The sequence below is a fragment of the Eriocheir sinensis genome, unplaced genomic scaffold (assembly GCF_024679095.1).
Source record: "Eriocheir sinensis breed Jianghai 21 unplaced genomic scaffold, ASM2467909v1 Scaffold79, whole genome shotgun sequence".
NCBI lineage: Eukaryota > Metazoa > Arthropoda > Malacostraca > Decapoda > Varunidae > Eriocheir > Eriocheir sinensis.
The window spans coordinates 789015-806546 of NW_026112153.1; the positions used below are offsets into that span (position 1 = coordinate 789015).

The window sequence follows — 17532 nt, forward strand, 5'->3', positions numbered from 1 at the left end:
CTCGACAACTATTAATACTAAACTTGGTATTAACTTTCGACTTTGGTATTAACTTCACACTCAAGGTGTATCCTCAACAACTATTAGCCTAATACCTACTCTTAACTTTGGTATTAACTTGAGAATGCTGGCGAGGACTTCTAAACACTTAATAGTAAAGTTAATAGTGAAATCCAGACCCAGACCCATATCAACATGGCTGCCGGACCAGCCTGCCTCCTCACTTTTAGAGCCCGTAAGGACGCTTTGGAAATGTACAACGATGCTGAACTTGTCAAGCGGTACAGATTAGACCGTTCTGGAATTGAATACGTGACTGGTTTGGTGAGAAGAGAGCTGCAAGATCCAATTCAAAGGGAGCATTCCTCACCCCGGAGTTGAAAGTAATTTTGACTCTACGATACTTGGCTACAGGAAAATGCAGCAGTGTTCGAGTGATGAGTTTGGGGTGATCCAGAGTAGTGTCAGCAGGGCGATTGCGGAAACTCTGACTGCCCTCAGTGAGCCGCAGCTTGTCAGGGGTTTATCAAGTTTCCTCGACAGGGCGGAGATTCGCGCAAAGCAGGCAGAGTTCTACCAAATTGCACATTTCCCCGGTGTTGTGGGAGTGATAGACTGCACACATGTGAAAATAACAGCACCGAAGGAAAATGAAGTAGATTATGTGAACAGAAAAAAACTTCCATAGCGTGAACATACAGTTAGTGTTTGATGCAAACTACAAAATAATAAACCTTGTATCAAAGTGGCCAGGATCAGTGCATGATGCAAGGATCCTGAATGAAAGTGGACTGAAGCTGCTGTTTGAGAACAACCATGTGCAAGCAAACTGCTATCTGCTTGGTGACAGCGGGTATGGTTGCAGGCGCTGGCTGCTGACCCCATTTCTAAGACCTCAGCTAGAACATGAGAGAAACTACAACAGGTAAAAACACCACAGTAATTTTTGAGTTAAGGTCTGCACCTAAACCACTTACATAATTAATGTATATACAGATAATATTAATAGGTAGAATATTATTTATGAACTTTATTTTCACCAGCACCGGCTGTAAACTGCGAGTGTTACTATATATCAATAAGTATTAATCATATTTTCATTCAGCCACTTTCCTTGATACAGATACCACTTGAACCTAACCGAACGTAATACTAACCTAACCGAACGTAATACTAACCTAACCGAACGTAATAGTAACCTAACTGAACGTAATAGCAACCCAACTGAACTAAATGGTAACCTAACCGAGCATAATAGTAAATGAACCGGATCCGTAAAATGATGCGCCTAGCCAGTGGTGTCCGAAACTATTTCCTATTTTCAACAATAGAAGAATAGTCCTTGAATTTGATTTAAAAAAGCGTTTCCATGATTGTTGAAGGTTTGTAGAGAAGATGTATGAAGAGTTTGAGTTATTTGTTTTGGGAGAATGTGAATTTTATCATTTTATATATAGTTACACACAGTTTATAGCATGCGCCAGTTAAAATAAACATTAAAATAGTATTATATTGAATCATTGCATATGTATTATTATTTTGTTAATGATTCAGTTGCAGACCTAAACTTAATAATTAATCATTTCATGTAATAATTTAATGCTTGTATTGAATAAGTCAATCCAAACATGTAATCGAGATAGAAAAAACGAAAGATCAAGGCGACCACATCTACATGGTTAGGTCAGGTTAGGTTAGGTTAGGTTGCATGACTTACGTGTGAAGTAAAACGGCGTACGTTAAATATTTATGTAAAAATGAGCTACGAAATATAAAAGAATTATATTGGTATAAGTGGGGGGAAAACATATCAGTCGTCCCCCGCCAATTCTCAGCTACAGCTATTATACTAAAAGTTGGAAGCTAGTGAGTTTGTGGTCAGTCTGTCTTTTAACCAAAATCATGTGGTGAAGACTGTGAAGTCTATCTCATGAAGTAGTTCCCTGTTGTATGATTTTGTATTTTGAGTTTTATGTAAAAGCTGTGTATTTATTTTACTTGAGCAGTGCTTACATAATCACAAATGGTTTAAATGGAATTTGGAGGCCTTCTCGTAGTAAAATGTTCTTGTATTTCTTTGCCCCCCCAAAATAATTATATATCTATTTCTTCTTCCAGTCATTGCTTCACAAATGGAATAATTGAAATTTTGAGAGCTTCCTGTGGTAACCATGATCATGTACTTAAAAAGAATGTAATTATTAATGTAATAACTTGCTTTTACTAAGGTTTTACGTATTCACAAATGAAAAAAATCTTGTACTTCCTTGAAAGCTGTAGTTTATTTGTTACTTGGTTTATGATTACTATATTCTGGGTGGAAAGCTGTAGTTTTATTTGTTACTTGGTTTATGATTACTATATTCTGGGTGGAAAGCTGTAGTTTATTTAATACTTGGTTTATGATTACTATATTCTGGGTGGAAAGCTGTAGTTTATTTAATACTTGGTTTATGATTACTATATTCTGGGTGGAAAGCTGTAGTTTATTTAATACTTGGTTTATGATTACTATATTCTGGGTGGAAAGCTGTAGTTTATTTAATACTTGGTTTATGATTACTATATTCTGGGTGGAAAGCTGTAGTTTATTTGTTACTTGGTTTATGATTACTATATTCTGGGTGGAAAGCTGTAGTTTATTTGTTACTTGGTTTATGATTACTATATTCTGGGTGGAAAGCTGTAGTTTATTTGTTACTTGGTTGTTTATGTTTCCTTTATTCCAGGTGGAAAGGTATACTTTTATTTGTTACTTATTTTCTGAAACAAAGTTCCAGGGTGGAAAAACAACTTTATTGTGAATTCAGTGTAATTTCTTTCTGGAGAATTGTGTTTACTGAGTGAATTGGTGACCAATCTGTTACTATTTGTGTCTTGCTTGAAGATATTCATCATTGGGTTCAAAGCTATGGTATTAACGTTCAATAGTCTATAACAAGATAGTAATTGTCAACCTATTTATTTTCATGAGATCATGGCATGACCACTGTAAAACATGCTTTTTTAAATTAGCTATATTACAAATTCAGTATATAATTACTCTTATATTCAATAAAGTAGAGGAATCCAGTTTTCAGCATCTTTTATAATTCAAGCCAACATACTATGAAGTATGTGATGTAAAAGTAGTACTCTCAAGATTGTGATTTGATTATTAACTCTGCCAGTGACCAATGACTCCAAAGTGACCTAAGATTACTCAGTGCTACTATCTAGGTACTGCCTAATGGTGCATATATATATATATATATATATATATATATATATATATATATATATATATAGATATAGATAGATAAATATATATATAGAAATATATATATATATATATATATATATATATATAGAGAGATAGATAGATAGATAGATAGATAGATAGATAGATAGATAGATAGATAGATAGATAGATAGATAGATAGATAGATAGATAGATATAAAACTGTCTGCCCTAGTGTCCCCCCCACTTTTGAAGACCAAATGACGCCCCAGTACCCCAACTGGGTGCCGGTGCAAATCTCCTCGTTAAACACAGAAATTAAATGAGGAAACTCTGAAAAATCTGAATTAAAGAGTGCTGACTGGGGGTATTGAACCAGGGACCTTCGACATACAAAACCACATGTCTCTGTCAGTCGAGCCAATAAGGCGACGCCTAATTCAATTGAACCCACTCACAATTGCACACAAAAAAATTCTGGTAAATTTTGATGTACTTTGAATGAATTAGTTAATCATTATGTTGACGAACAGCTATGTTTTTTTTTCACCCATTTCACCCTAACCTTCTCAGAAAATTAAAAAAAATAGTGGCAATCAATTATATAACAAAGCAACACACACACAAGTGTGTGTGTGTGTGTGTGTGTGTGTGTGTGTGTGTGTGTGTGTGTGTGTGTGTGTGTGTGTGTGTGTGTGTGTGTGTGTGTGTGTGTGTGTGTGCAGTGTGTGTGTGTGTGTGTGTGTGTGTGTGTGTGTGTGCTGTGTGTGTGTGTGGTATAGATGTGTTTGATTTCCTTCTCCACCTAATGTCCTTGTAGAATATATTATGAAGGGTACTTTTTGCAACCCATTTGATGTGTGTGTGTGTGTGTGTGTGTGTGTGTGTGTGTGTGTGTGTGTGTGTGTGTGTGTGTGTGTGTGTGTGTGTGTGTGTGTGTAGGAGATCTAATGATTATTTACCCCACGTCGGTGCAGGGGTGTGGCGAGCTGGCTGTCAGCGGCTGTCAAGAGGGTGTTTCTGGCCTCTCCGACCCTCCCCACCCTCCCTTCTCCGCCCTCCGTCCCGATGCTTGATGTGATAGTGCCCTCAACACCTGTCACGCGGGGCAGCTGGGCAGGCGGGAGGGTGCCGAAAATGTATATATATGTGACCTCTTGTGTGTGTGTGTGTGTGTGTGTGTGTGTGTGTGTGTGTGTGTGTGTGTGTGTGCCGTAAGATAATTAATGACCTTAACACCTCCCTTGTGGCTGCGTTAAGCTAACCTTCCTCGGCGGGGAAAGCTCCGGGAACAAGATTAGCGCGTGTTGTCGGGAATCAAAACCCTATTCATCGCCCATCCTTTACTATGCTGCAGGACTCACTTTTCAATTAATTAAAAGTTGACGTTAAGGACTCGGTAAATTCTACAACCAATTATAATCATTGCATTTGGAGGAGGGAGAAGAAATCACACACACACACACACACACACACACACACACACACACACACACACACATATACCTCCCCACACTCAGACACAGACCAACGATATGAACATTATGACAGCGTGATATATAAAGGGCAGGAGGTGGGAGTGAAAGCGACGGAAGGAACAGCCGAGAGCGCCCATCCACCCCACGCCAGGATTATCTCACGACTCCTCTACGATTATGAAGTTGACTCCGCCGCCACTTAGGAATATTACCCCGTGGCACCGTGCTGCATACAAGCCATCTATTTGCACTGTATTGTCTTAACTACTACGTATCTATGTAATACACTAAGAAGCTTGGGTTTCTCGAATGCTTATGCTTCCAGAGTGATCAACAAATATATATCACGGGCTGCTTCAGTGAGTAATTTGCCTACATGTGTGTATGTATCTATTTATCTATCTAGCTATCTCTCAGTATCTATGTCTATATCTATCTGTTTATCTAGCTTGTTTGTACAGTAAAGGAGAAGAAAAGTGGCCAAAATCTCTCTCTCCATTATCAAGACTGTACCATAACCCATTCCACCCACCCTTCCATCCCTCCCTCCTCCCTCTTCACCTCCCTTGAAAAGCTCCATTAAATTTCTTTCTGTCCATTCCTCCATCCCCTGTAAGGAGAGTAAGAGGCAATTTCCAACCATAAATTCTCCCTTTGGTTGCACTGCCCACCTGTATATCAATAGAGAAATTAATTACCACCATCAACCTTCACCTGGCCGCAACGAGTCTCTCTCCCACTCTCTCTCACTCCCTCCCTCCCTCTCTCTTATAGCATTGCCATGACTCTAAGCTTCCCGGCCGCGAGGTGTAATTATTATGGTATTGCTTTTTAATGGTTTAGTTCCCTACGAGTGGGTAGTTATGTATATTTCTCTCTCTCTCTTCTTCTCAGCAGTCCACATTTGTCCCTTTGTGAGAGAAACGAATTAATACTAATAAAAGTCCACCTTCGTTTAATAGCGAAATTAAACACTCGGTCAAGGAGAGAAAATTGTTTTACAGGTTAAAGAAAGAGCAAAAGCACGCCCGAAAACATTAGACTTTACAATGATGCAAGGCGACGAGTAAAAAGATTAGTGCGTCAGGCAAAGCGTAGATATGAAGAAAATATTGCAGACAACTGTAAAAATAATCCGAAATCCTTCTTCAGTTACATAAACAACAGAAAGGCGATCAGAAGTGGAATTGGACCTTTAACAAACAGCGACGGTGCACTAGTGACTGACAGCCAACACGTTGCAAACCTATTAAACAATTACTTTTCCTCGGTGTTTAATAATAACAGTCCTCCCACCCCTACCACCAACACCAGTACTAATGTAAATCCCGAGCATGCATTGCCTAACTTTGAAATAAAACCCGATGAAATCCTTAAAGCCCTCAAATCACTTAAAACAAATAAAAGTCCTGGACCTGACAAAGTATATCCAACTCTGCTGAAAGAAACAAAGTGCGAAATACTCTCCTCCCTCACAACCGTATTCAATATGTCCTTGCGACAAGGCATCGTCCCTTCAGATTGGAAAAAGGCTAACGTGACACCGATTTTCAAGAAAGGAGACAAAAAAGTACCAGGTAATTACAGGCCCATTAGTCTAACTTCGGTTGTAGGTAAGCTACTTGAGGGCATAATTAGAGACAAAATTGTGAGTTACCTTGAAAGCCACTCATTGATTGGGGACTCACAACATGGCTTCCGAAACAAAAGATCCTGCCTATCAAACCTATTAACCTTTTATAACGACCTCTTCACTGTTTATGACGTAACCAAATCACTGGACGTAGTCTATCTTGATTTCCAGAAAGCGTTTGATAAAGTCCCACATCATAAATTACTTTACAAATTAAAGCAAATAGGTATTGACGGTCAAGTAAACCAATGGATCGCGAATTGGTTGAGCAACAGACAACAAAGAGTAGTGATTGACGGATTTAACTCAGAGTGGGCGCCTGTCACTAGTGGCGTCCTCAGGGCTCGGTCCTGGCCCAGTGCTCTTCATTATTTACATCAACGACGTGGATGTTGGACCAATAACCGCATTAGTAAATTTGCAGACGACACAAAGATTGGTAACTCGGTTCTCACTGACGAAGACAGGCAAAGCCTCCAAGAGGATTTGCACAAAATTTCAGCTTGGTCGGATAGATGGGAGATGCCCTTTAACGTAGACAAGTGCCAGGTCCTTCAAGTTGGAACGAGAAATAAGAAGTTCGAATACGAAATGCGCGGCGTTAAACTCAAAAGCGTTCAATGCGTCAAAGACTTGGGGGTCAAAATCGCGTCAAACCTCAAATTCTCACAGCAATGCATCGATGCAGCAAATAAAGCAAACAGAATGTTGGGCTTCATTAAAAGAAACTTTGTATTCAAGAATAAAGATGTAATACTCCCGCTCTACAACAGTTTAGTCAGACCCCACTTGTAATATGCGGTACAGTTTTGGTCTCCCCACCATGCAAAGGATATTGCTAAATTAGAAGGTGTTCAGCGTCGGGCAACGAAAATGATCCCTTCCTTGCGCAACAAATCCTGCGAAGAAAGGCTTTCTACCCTTAACATGTACTCTCTTGAGAAACGTCGCCTCCGAGGAAAACTGATCGAATGTTTTAAAATACTTAATGTTTTCACGAATGTAGACAGATCAACATTGTTTATGATCGATGACACTTTGCGCACGAGGAACAATGGCGTAAAACTCAGATGTAGACAAGTAAATTCAGACTGCACCAAATTTTTCTTCACCAACGTTGTAGTGCGAGAATGGAATAAGCTTCCACCATCAGTGGTCCAGTGTAACACGATTGACTCCTTCAAAAATAAGCTCGACCGTCACTTCCTTCAACTTAATATCAACTAGAGTAGAAATGCAACGTTTTGGAGTCTTCTGATTAATGTAAAATCACTTAGGTTTAAGGACAGACCACCAAGTCTGGACCATGGGGTCTGTGTGGTCTGATTTTCTTTGTAAATCTATGTAAATCTCTCTCTCTCTCTCTCTCTCTCTCTCTCTCTCTCTCTCTCTCTCTCTCTCTCTCTCTCTCTCTCTCTCTCTCTCTCTCTCTCTCTCTCTCTCTCTCTCTCTCTCTCTCTCTCTCTCTCTCTTGTTTCCCACTTCCTTCCTTCTCTTCCACCGGTCCCGTCTCTCACTGCTTTTTCCTCCTTTCCTTCCTTCCTCCATTTCCGTTCCTCGCTCTTTGGGTTCTTCCATTATCATTCCTCCGTCTTTTTCCTCCCTCCTCTTCTTCCCTCCCTCCCTGCCTTCCTCTCTCCCTCGTTTCCTCCACCCTGTCCTTTCTTCTTCCCTTCCTCCTCTCAGGCTGATGCAAATGGAGAAAGATGAAGAGGAAAAGGGAGATAGAGGAGAGAGGAAGGAGGGGAGAGGATGGGAAGGAAGTGGAGGAGAGGCAAGAGGGAGGAAGGATGGGAGGAAGAGAGGAAGATAAAGGAAGGGAGATAGGAAAAGGAATAGGGAAACAAGGAAGGGAAAAAAGTGGAGAAAAGGAAGAAGAAGAAAAAAAAGAATGGAGGTAAGAAGAAGCGAGTGGAGGAGGTGGAGGTGAAGAAAGGAAAAGGAGGGGAGGCATTAGGTAAGTGGAGAGGTGGAGGAGAAGGTGAAAGAGAAGCATAGGTGGAAAAGAAGAAGGAGGAGGAGGTAGAGAGCTAAGGTGGAAGAGAGTAGAGAAGGAAGGGAAAGGGAGGGAAATCATGTGGCGGGGGTTGAGAGGTGGAGGAGGTGAAGGAAGGGAAACAGACTGGAGGCACAAGTGTAGGTGGAGAGGTGGAGAGAGGCTGAGGTGGAAGTGGAGGAACACTTGGGAGAGGGAATGATACAAGAAGAACCTCAGAGGGAATGTATAATCAGCGCTCAAGTATCGGCGAGAAAAACACTCCAGTGACCGACTCATACACGAATATTCAGAGCGATCATATGCACTCACTCACCGTCTCACCCAGCGGTATGAATGAATAAAAAGAAGTGAATATATACCTGAACTACTGCTACTACTACTACTACTACTACTACTACTACTACTACTGCTACTACTACTACTACTATTTTTTTTTAATACGTACCCATATCGAGTGTCAAACAGATGAGCAGATATGAAGTAGAGGAGGAGAAGGAGTAGGAGGAGGAAGAAGAGGAGAAAGAGAGAAAGTAAGATAGACAATGACAACGACGAGGAGAACGAGGAGAAAGAGGAGAAGGGGAGAAGAGAAAAAAAGGAGGAAGAGAACTAAAAGCCAGATAAAAAAGGAGGAACACGACTAAGAGGAAGAGAAAAAAAGGAGGAGGACAAAGAGAAAACAGAAGAAAAAGAAAACGAGATGAGGATGAGGACTGAGGAGGACTCTTACACCTGTTAATTATGAGGAACAAGAGTCCTCAGGTAAAGACATACACAGGTGGGCTGGAGGGTCCTCACACACACACACACACACACACACACACACACACACACACACACACACACACACACACACACACACACACACACATTCGAGCCTGTCTTAAGAGGAAAACAAACATTACAAACAGGTGAGTATGAGAGAGAGAGAGAGAGAGAGAGAGAGAGAGAGAGAGAGAGAGAGAGAGAGAGAGAGAGAGAGAGAGAGAGAGAGAGAGAGAGAGAGAGAGAGAGAGAGAGAGAGAGAGAGAGAGAGAGAGAGAGAGAGAGAGAGAGAGAGAGAGAGAGAGAGAGAGAGAGAGAGAGAGAGAGAATTATAATTATGCGCTTTCTCTACTATAAAAAAAAAATCGCTAAATAGGCATAGATAGTCATGGAATATATCAATTAAATGAGAGCGTCCATAACATAGTGGTGTAGTGAAGAACATTGTTGATTCACCCTCCCACAAAAAAATAATAAATAAATAAAAAAAAATAAAAAAAAAGTGTCAGGTGTAGTCGATCAGGTCCACAGGTGAGTAAATAATTAAAGGTACCAATAAATACTCACACCTGCAGTCTGATACACGATACGAGAGGTCATTAATACCCTTCCTTGTGACTTACTTAATGAAGAAGGCAAATCATATACACTTCAAGTCAAAAATAAAGTTCATTAAGAAGTTATACACGAATACTAATGACGTTGATTGGTGAATGAGTTAAATAGAACATTACTGAATATTTGACGCTATTCGCGTTGCTTATTAAGAGCTGGAAAAGAAGTGCATGAATGTTAATAAACGTGCGAGGATAAATAAATGAGATGATTAACGAATTGATGACCTGACCTCCACCTCCTCCTCCTCCTCTTGCTTCACTTCCTCTTCCTCCTCCTCCTCCTCCTGCTTCACTTCCTCCTCCTCCTCCTCCTGCTTCACTTCCTCCTCCTCCTCCTCCTGCTTCAATTCCTCCTCCTCCTCCTCCTGCTTCAATTCCTCCTCCTCCTCCTCCTGCTACACTTCCTCCTCCTCCTCCTCCTGCTTCACTTCCTCCTCCTCCTCCTCCTGCTTCAATTCCTCCTCCTCCTCCTCCTGCTTCAATTCCTCCTCCTCCTCCTCCTGCTACACTTCCTCCTCCTCCTCCTCCTGCTTCACTTCCTCCTCCTCCTCCTCCTGCTTCAATTCCTCCTCCTCCTCCTCCTCCTGCTTCAATTCCTCCTCCTCCTCCTCCTTCTCCTGCTTCAATTCTTCCTCCTCCTCCTCCTCCTCCTCCTCCTCCTCCTCCTCCTCCTCCTCCTGCTTCAATTCCTCCTCCTCCTCCTCCTTCTCCTGCTTCAATTCTTCCTCCTCCTCCTCCTCCTGCTCTACTTCTTCCTCCTCCTCCTCCTGCTTCAATTCCTCCTCCTCCACCTCCTCCTCCTTTTCCTGCTTCAATTCTTCTTCTTCCTCCTCCTCCTCCTCCTCCTGCTCTACTTCTTCCTCCTCCTCCTCCACTTACAATTAATATATACCTTCAACCTCAGCCCTCAACCCTCCCCTTCCCTCTTCATCCCCTTACCTTATCTCCCTTTTTTCGGAAGGATAGAATGTAATATACCTTCAACCTCAGTCCCCATACCCCCCCTTCCCTTTTTCATCCCCTTACCTTAGCTCCCTTTTTTCGTACGTACAGAAAGTATAAAAGAAAACGCACGTGAATGATAACTTTCGGGTTCATAAAAGAGTAGGACATGAAATCTACTCTCCAAGAACAAAAATAAATGAATAAGCAACTAAATAAATACACAGATAAATAAGTGAGCTCTTGGAAAGGTCACGTACTCTCCCGCATCCCCAAGCGCTTGAACACGGAAAAAAAAACACTTGCCACTCGTGAATTAAGTATGACAAGTCTACCTGGAACTGATTATAATTAATGAGGGAACAAATATCACCTGTGTGTGTGTGTGTGTGTGTGTGTGTGTGTGTGTGTGTAATAATGAATGGTTCAAGATCACATACATTAATTAAAAACAGGAAAATAAAGCAAGCACAGCTGGCGCTACTATAAAAATTGCCTGCGCCTATGACGGGCTTGGGCCAACAATCTGGACCCTGAAGAAAGCCTACCGGCGCTATAGGCAGGTATGTAAAAATAAATAAATAAATAAATAGATAAAAAAAAGACGAAAATGCTATAAAAAAGGGCTGAAAAATAAAAAATAAAAAAAGTTGCAAAGAAAGATAATAATTAAAAGAAAATATAGATAAAGATGATGTTATATATCTAAGTCAACCTTTAAACACAATACTACGTTTTCTATCGTCTTGAAAGGATCCAATCCCTTACTGAGTTTATGTAACACCATCGAGTAGTGTGTTCCCATTACAAGATCTATGTTCATTTGTCTCAATAATAATGTTTAGTTTTAAGCATGTATACTTTTCAAGATTCAGAGTGTGTCAGCATTTCAGCCTGTACATACACGTACTCTACCAAGTAAAGAATGGAGACGCACTAGCTTCATTCATTCCTCCTAGAACCCTCCACAGCGACGAGAATGGGATATGGTATATTCCAACGCTCCTACAGTGTTTTACAGTGATTTCAACATGTGTTCCTTCACACAGGTATGTGACTACAGCAGAACACAACAGATTGGCGACGAGAATGGGATATGGTATATTCCAACGCTCCTACAGTGTTTTACAGTGATTTCAACATGTGTTCCTTCACACAGGTATGTGACTACAGCAGAACACAACAGATTGGCGACGAGTGGTAACGTCCCAAGCAGACGGCGCCTTCCAAGCAAGCCAACCAAGTTTGGTAAGGAGCGTAACCACAGCAGTCAACCACAACCACCACTACGATGGTTCTGGATGTTCCGGCTCCCAAGGCGTTCTCGGTGCAAGAGGATCCATCTTCAGTAGCACAGAGGTGGAAGAAATGGATGTCTTCCTTTGAAGTTTACCTCAGGGCTGCAGGGGTAACTAAGGTAGACCAGAAGGCTGCATTGTTGCTGCATGTCGCTGGATTGGAGGTACAGGATATTTTTGCCACTTTACAACCTGAAGGTGAGGCCTATGATGACCTTAAAACTTGCCTCAATAACTATTTCACACCCAAGGCCAACATCAGATATGAGCGTTTTTTGTTCAGCCAGTGTGTCAATGAAGCAAATGAGAAAATTGACACATTTGTGACTAAGCTCAAACGCCTTGCACTGTCATGTGAATTCACTGACACCAATGATGTCATAATTGATCAGGTCATAGCAAAATGTAAATCACATGAGTTGAGGAAAAAGTTGCTCCAAGAGAAAAACCTAACTCTGGACAAGGTACTAGAAATTGCTAGGGCACTTGAAGCAGCTACTTCTCAAGCTCAGGTTATTGAAGGCAAAGCACACAACAGCAGTCAGGTTCAAATTAACAAACTATCAAAAAATCCCAAGCAACCACAGAAACAGTGGCAGACAGGTAACAACACAAAGGCACATGGGAAGCCTGAAGGGAAACAGCCTACGGCTCCAGCTAACAAAACACATGCTAACCATCCTTCACAGCATAACAAGGTGAAAGGACAACATACATTTCACACATGTTACAGATGTGGTAGGGCAGGTCATTATCCCAGTGACAGAACAAAATGTCCAGCCACTGACAAACAATGTAACAACTGTGGACGCAAAGGTCATTTTAGCACTATGTGTAAATCCCGCAAACCAGAACACATTAATTGTGCCTTAACTATGGCTGAATCTCAACAATCAGCTGAGGATGAACAGGAATTTGCTTTTCAAATCAATTCTCTATCAAGCAAGGAGAAGAGATTAATGATCACAGTCAACATAAATGATACGCCAATTGCCATGCAAGTTGACACGGCTGCAGATGTCTCAGTAATGCCAGAACAGGTGGCGCGCAAGATTCCTGATTTATCCATTGAACCTTGTAACAAAGTTCTCAAGGATTACAACTCACATACCATTCAAGTAATTGGTCTAGCCAAAGTAAATGTCCAGTATGATCAGCAAACAACAAACTTGTCTATCACCATTGTGAAAGGTCAAGGTCAGACATTAATGGGTCTAGACTGGTTAAAACACATCAAGCTAGACTGGTCAAAGGTTTTCAATGTTCTGAAGGTAGAGCATAAATCAGAAATTCCTTTAAGTGAAACCTTATCACACTTCAAAGAAATTTTCAGTGAAGGCCATGGCACAGTTAAAAATGTTAAGGCATCTTTAGCACTCAAATCAGATGCGACACCTAAATTTTGTGCACCTAGAGCTATTCCATATGCTTTAAAGGCATCAGTGGAACAGGAAATTAGGAGGTTAGAGTCAGAAGGAACATGGGAAAGAGTTATGTACTCAGACTGGGGAACACCTTTAGTCCCTGTTGCAAAGAAGGGCGGTGGCGTTCGCTTATGTGGAGATTACAAAGTCACATTAAATCCACAACTGCAAATAGCCCAACATCCTCTACCTAACCCCACAGACATGTTCTCAACCCTAGGAAAATGCAAAATTTTCTCAAAGATTGATAAGAATCAAGCTTTTCAGCAATTAATCATGGATGACAAATCACAGGAATACTGCACAATAAACACACATTTAGGTTTGTTTCGTCCAAAGAGACTGCCATATGGTGTAGCCAGTAGTCCTGCAATATGGCAACAAACCATGGACAAAATATTCAATGGGCTACCTGGTGTATTTTGCTTCATAGATGACATATTAATTGCAGGCAAAGATGAAACAGAGCATCAAGAAAGACTAGCAGCAGTATTAAGGCGGATCCAAGACAATGGCATAAAAATTCATAGGAATAAATGCCAGTTTCATGTTCCATCTATTGAATACTTAGGTTTCATTATAAATGAACAAGGCATTCACAAAACAAATGACAAGGTAAAGGCAGTTCAGTCAGCAAAAGTGCCTGAAAATGTAAAGGAGCTTCAGTCATTCTTAGGACTAGTAACAGTTTCTGGAAAGTTCATAAGGAACTTAGCTACCATTGCAGAACCCTTGTATCAACTGCTCAACAAGGACGTACAATGGAACTGGACAGAAGACTGTCAGAAGTCTTTTGAGAAGATCAAAACAGAGATAACTTCACCAAATTTCTTGACACATTTCAGAATGGATTTGCCAGTAAAATTAGTCTGTGACGCCTCACAAGTAGGAGTAGGGGCAGTTTTAGCTCATGAAATGCCAGATGGTACAGAAAAACCAATTGCATATGCATCAAGATTGCTTAACAAGGCAGAAAGGAATTATTCTCAAATTGAGAAGGAAGGTCTTGCACTTGTATATGGTGTCAAAAAATTCCATATATACTTATATGGCAGAAAAGAATTCAAACTAGTCACAGATCACAAGCCATTACTAGCTATTGTTGGTCCAAAGTCAGGTCTTCCAACTTTAGTGGCTGCACGACTCCAACGCTGGGCTATCACACTAGCAGCATACAACTACACATTGGAGTACAGACCTACAGCTAAGATGGGAAACGCAGATGCATTGTCTCGCTTACCTGTCGATAAAGCACCTACAGATCATGATGTTAGTATTTTGCTAATAGATTGCTACAACTTACCTATCACAGCTAAACACATAGCACAAGGTATAAAACAAGATCCTACATTGTCAAAGGTACTGCAAGCTTTAGTAACTGGAAGAGATTCATTACTGACTAGTGAAGAATGTAAACCGTATGTGGCAGTATGGTCAGAGCTCAGTGTAGAACAAGACTGCATATTGCGTGGATCAAGGATAGTCGTTCCTAAACAACTCAGAGAACAGGTTCTTACAGAGTTACACGCTGACCACCAAGGTATTGTCAGAGCAAAAGCAGTTGCTAGAAGTTACATGTGGTGGCCAGGAGTGGATAAAGACATTGAAACATATATTAAACAATGTACATCATGTGCTATCCATCAAAATGATCCAAAGCCAGCACGTTTTCACCCATGGGAATATCCTAGATATCCATGGCAGAGACTGCACATTGACTATGCAGGTCCCTTTCTTGGACATTCATATTTAATTGTTGTTGATGCTTACAGTAAATGGCCAGAGATCATTCCAATGCAATCAACTACCTCAAGTAACACAATCAGGACACTGATGCAAATCTTTGCTGTACATGGTTTACCAGAACGCATTGTATCAGATAATGGTCCACAATTTTGTTCACAGGAATTCAAAGACTTTTTAACAGTCAATGGCATTCAGCACATACAGTCAGCACCATATCATCCTGCCACAAATGGTGAAGCTGAACGATTTGTACAGACATTCAAACAGCATATGAAGTGTAAGAATGTGAACAGTACCAATGTGCACTCAGGCATCAGCAAGTTTCTCTTGACTTACAGGACTACTCCGCATGCAACAACGGGGGTGGCACCATCTATTTTATTAATGGGAAGGAGGATCAGAACCAAGTTAGACTTAATGTTACCAAATTTCCTTAGTGAACAGCAAAGCAAAGGCTGGAAGCAATTACAACACCAAGGGAAAGTAAGAGCATTCGAGCCTTCATCTCCAGTGATGGTTAGGTCATACACCACACCAGACAAGTGGGTACCAGGAACAATTGAACGTCAAGTAGGCAATATGCACTATGATGTCAAGGTAAATGGTAGTGTCACAAAGAGACACATTGATCAGTTAAAACCTTCTTGGACTGATAAAACTCAAAATAACTCTTCTGTAGAGCAAAACGCTTCTGCAATTCAACACGGTGCAGAGCAGATAGTTCCTTCCAACAATGATGAACAGTTAGCACAACCCACAGTACCCTTACGCCACAGTCCTGCTGCACACAGAGTACTTCCTGATAGGGCAACCAGAGGATTACCTTCCGAGAGATTAGACTTGTAAGATAGTAATATGTGAGTGATTTATAATGATAATCCATGACATAGCTTAAGTATATTTTTACGTGCTCATATCTATAGTTTCATATTACAATTGCCAAAGTGTTCCTTATTTACCTTTAAGGGGGAAGGAAATGTTATATATCTAAGTCAACCTTTAAACACAATACTACGTTTTCTATCGTCTTGAAAGGATCCAATCCCTTACTGAGTTTATGTAACACCATCGAGTAGTGTGTTCCCATTACAAGATCTATGTTCATTTGTCTCAATAATAATGTTTAGTTTTAAGCATGTATACTTTTCAAGATTCAGAGTGTGTCAGCATTTCAGCCTGTACATACACGTACTCTACCAAGTAAAGAATGGAGACGCACTAGCTTCATTCATTCCTCCTAGAACCCTCCACAGCGACGAGAATGGGATATGGTATATTCCAACGCTCCTACAGTGTTTTACAGTGATTTCAACATGTGTTCCTTCACACAGGTATGTGACTACAGCAGAACACAACAGATGATGTAATAAGAAAAGAAAAATAGAAATATCGTCAAAAAAAAGTTGTAAAGGAAAACAATAACTGAAAAAAATACAGATGAAGAAAATGTAAAAAAAAAAGAAATAGAAATATCGTAAAAAAAAAAATTGCAAAGGAGAATAATAACTGAAAAAAATTTTGAAAAAAAAATTAGAAATAGAAATATCGTCACACACACAAAAAATAATAAAGTTAAAGTGATGCTCCAGTTTCTCTTCCCCTTGGCACGTTTCCTTGAGGCAGAGAGAGAGGCATTCCAGGGCTTGAGTAGTTGTCGTGAATTATGAAAGACTCGCAAACCAACCGTGGGAAAAGAATTATTACTGGCAAGGCATTTGGTGTTTATGGGGAAGGGAAAGTGTGTGTGTGTGTGTGTGTGTGTGTGTGTGTGTTTTAAGTAACTGAAGTAAAAGGTAAAGTCAAATATGCGCTAAAAATGATAAAGGGAGAGAGAGAGAGAGAGAGAGAGAGAGAGAGAGAGAGAGAGAGAGAGAGAGAGAGAGAGAGAGAGAGAGAGAGAGAGAGAGAGAGAGAGAGAGAGAGAGAGAGAGAGAGAGAGAGAGAGAGAGAGAGAGAGAGAGTAACACAGACACACACACACACACACACACACACACACACACACACACACACACACACACACACACACACACACACACACACACACACACACACACACACACACACACACACACACACACACAAACAGACACCCTTCCCCCCCACCCCCGCCAACACACAAAACCATTACCATACAAGGAGTGTGACATTGTAAGTAAAAGGGAAAGGGGAATTGAAGAGGAAAAAAAAGGGGGGGAGTGAGAATAGGAGCGAGGGGGGGGGGGGTTGTTGTTGTTGTTGTAGAGAACATAAGAACATAAGAACGCAGGAGTCTGCAAGAGGCCGGTAGGCCTGTACGGGGCAGCTCCTTTGACCCTAAGCTCCCGTGTATCTAACCCCACCTAATATCGCTGTCCATGAATTTATCTAGTCTATTTTTGAATGTGACAATTGTATTGGCACTCACCAC

The 17532-nt window shown here is 40.8% G+C and overlaps 1 protein-coding gene across 1 annotated transcript; it reads left to right on the forward strand.

The window, feature by feature from the left end:
• The first annotated feature begins 11353 nt into the window (after positions 1-11353).
• On the forward strand, positions 11354-15968 carry LOC126994417 (uncharacterized protein K02A2.6-like). The gene is made up of 2 exons (XM_050853729.1): positions 11354-11703; positions 11814-15968. Exon 2 carries the CDS (start codon positions 11946-11948, stop codon positions 15966-15968), a length of 4023 nt encoding a protein of 1340 aa, XP_050709686.1. The 5' UTR covers positions 11354-11703; positions 11814-11945.
• The last annotated feature ends 1564 nt before the right edge of the window (positions 15969-17532 follow it).

Excerpts from the sequence above, each read along its gene's own strand:
- LOC126994417 (XM_050853729.1), top strand. The coding sequence starts at position 11,946 with ATGGTTCTGGATGTTCCGGCTCCCAAGGCGTTCTCGGTGCAAGAGGAT.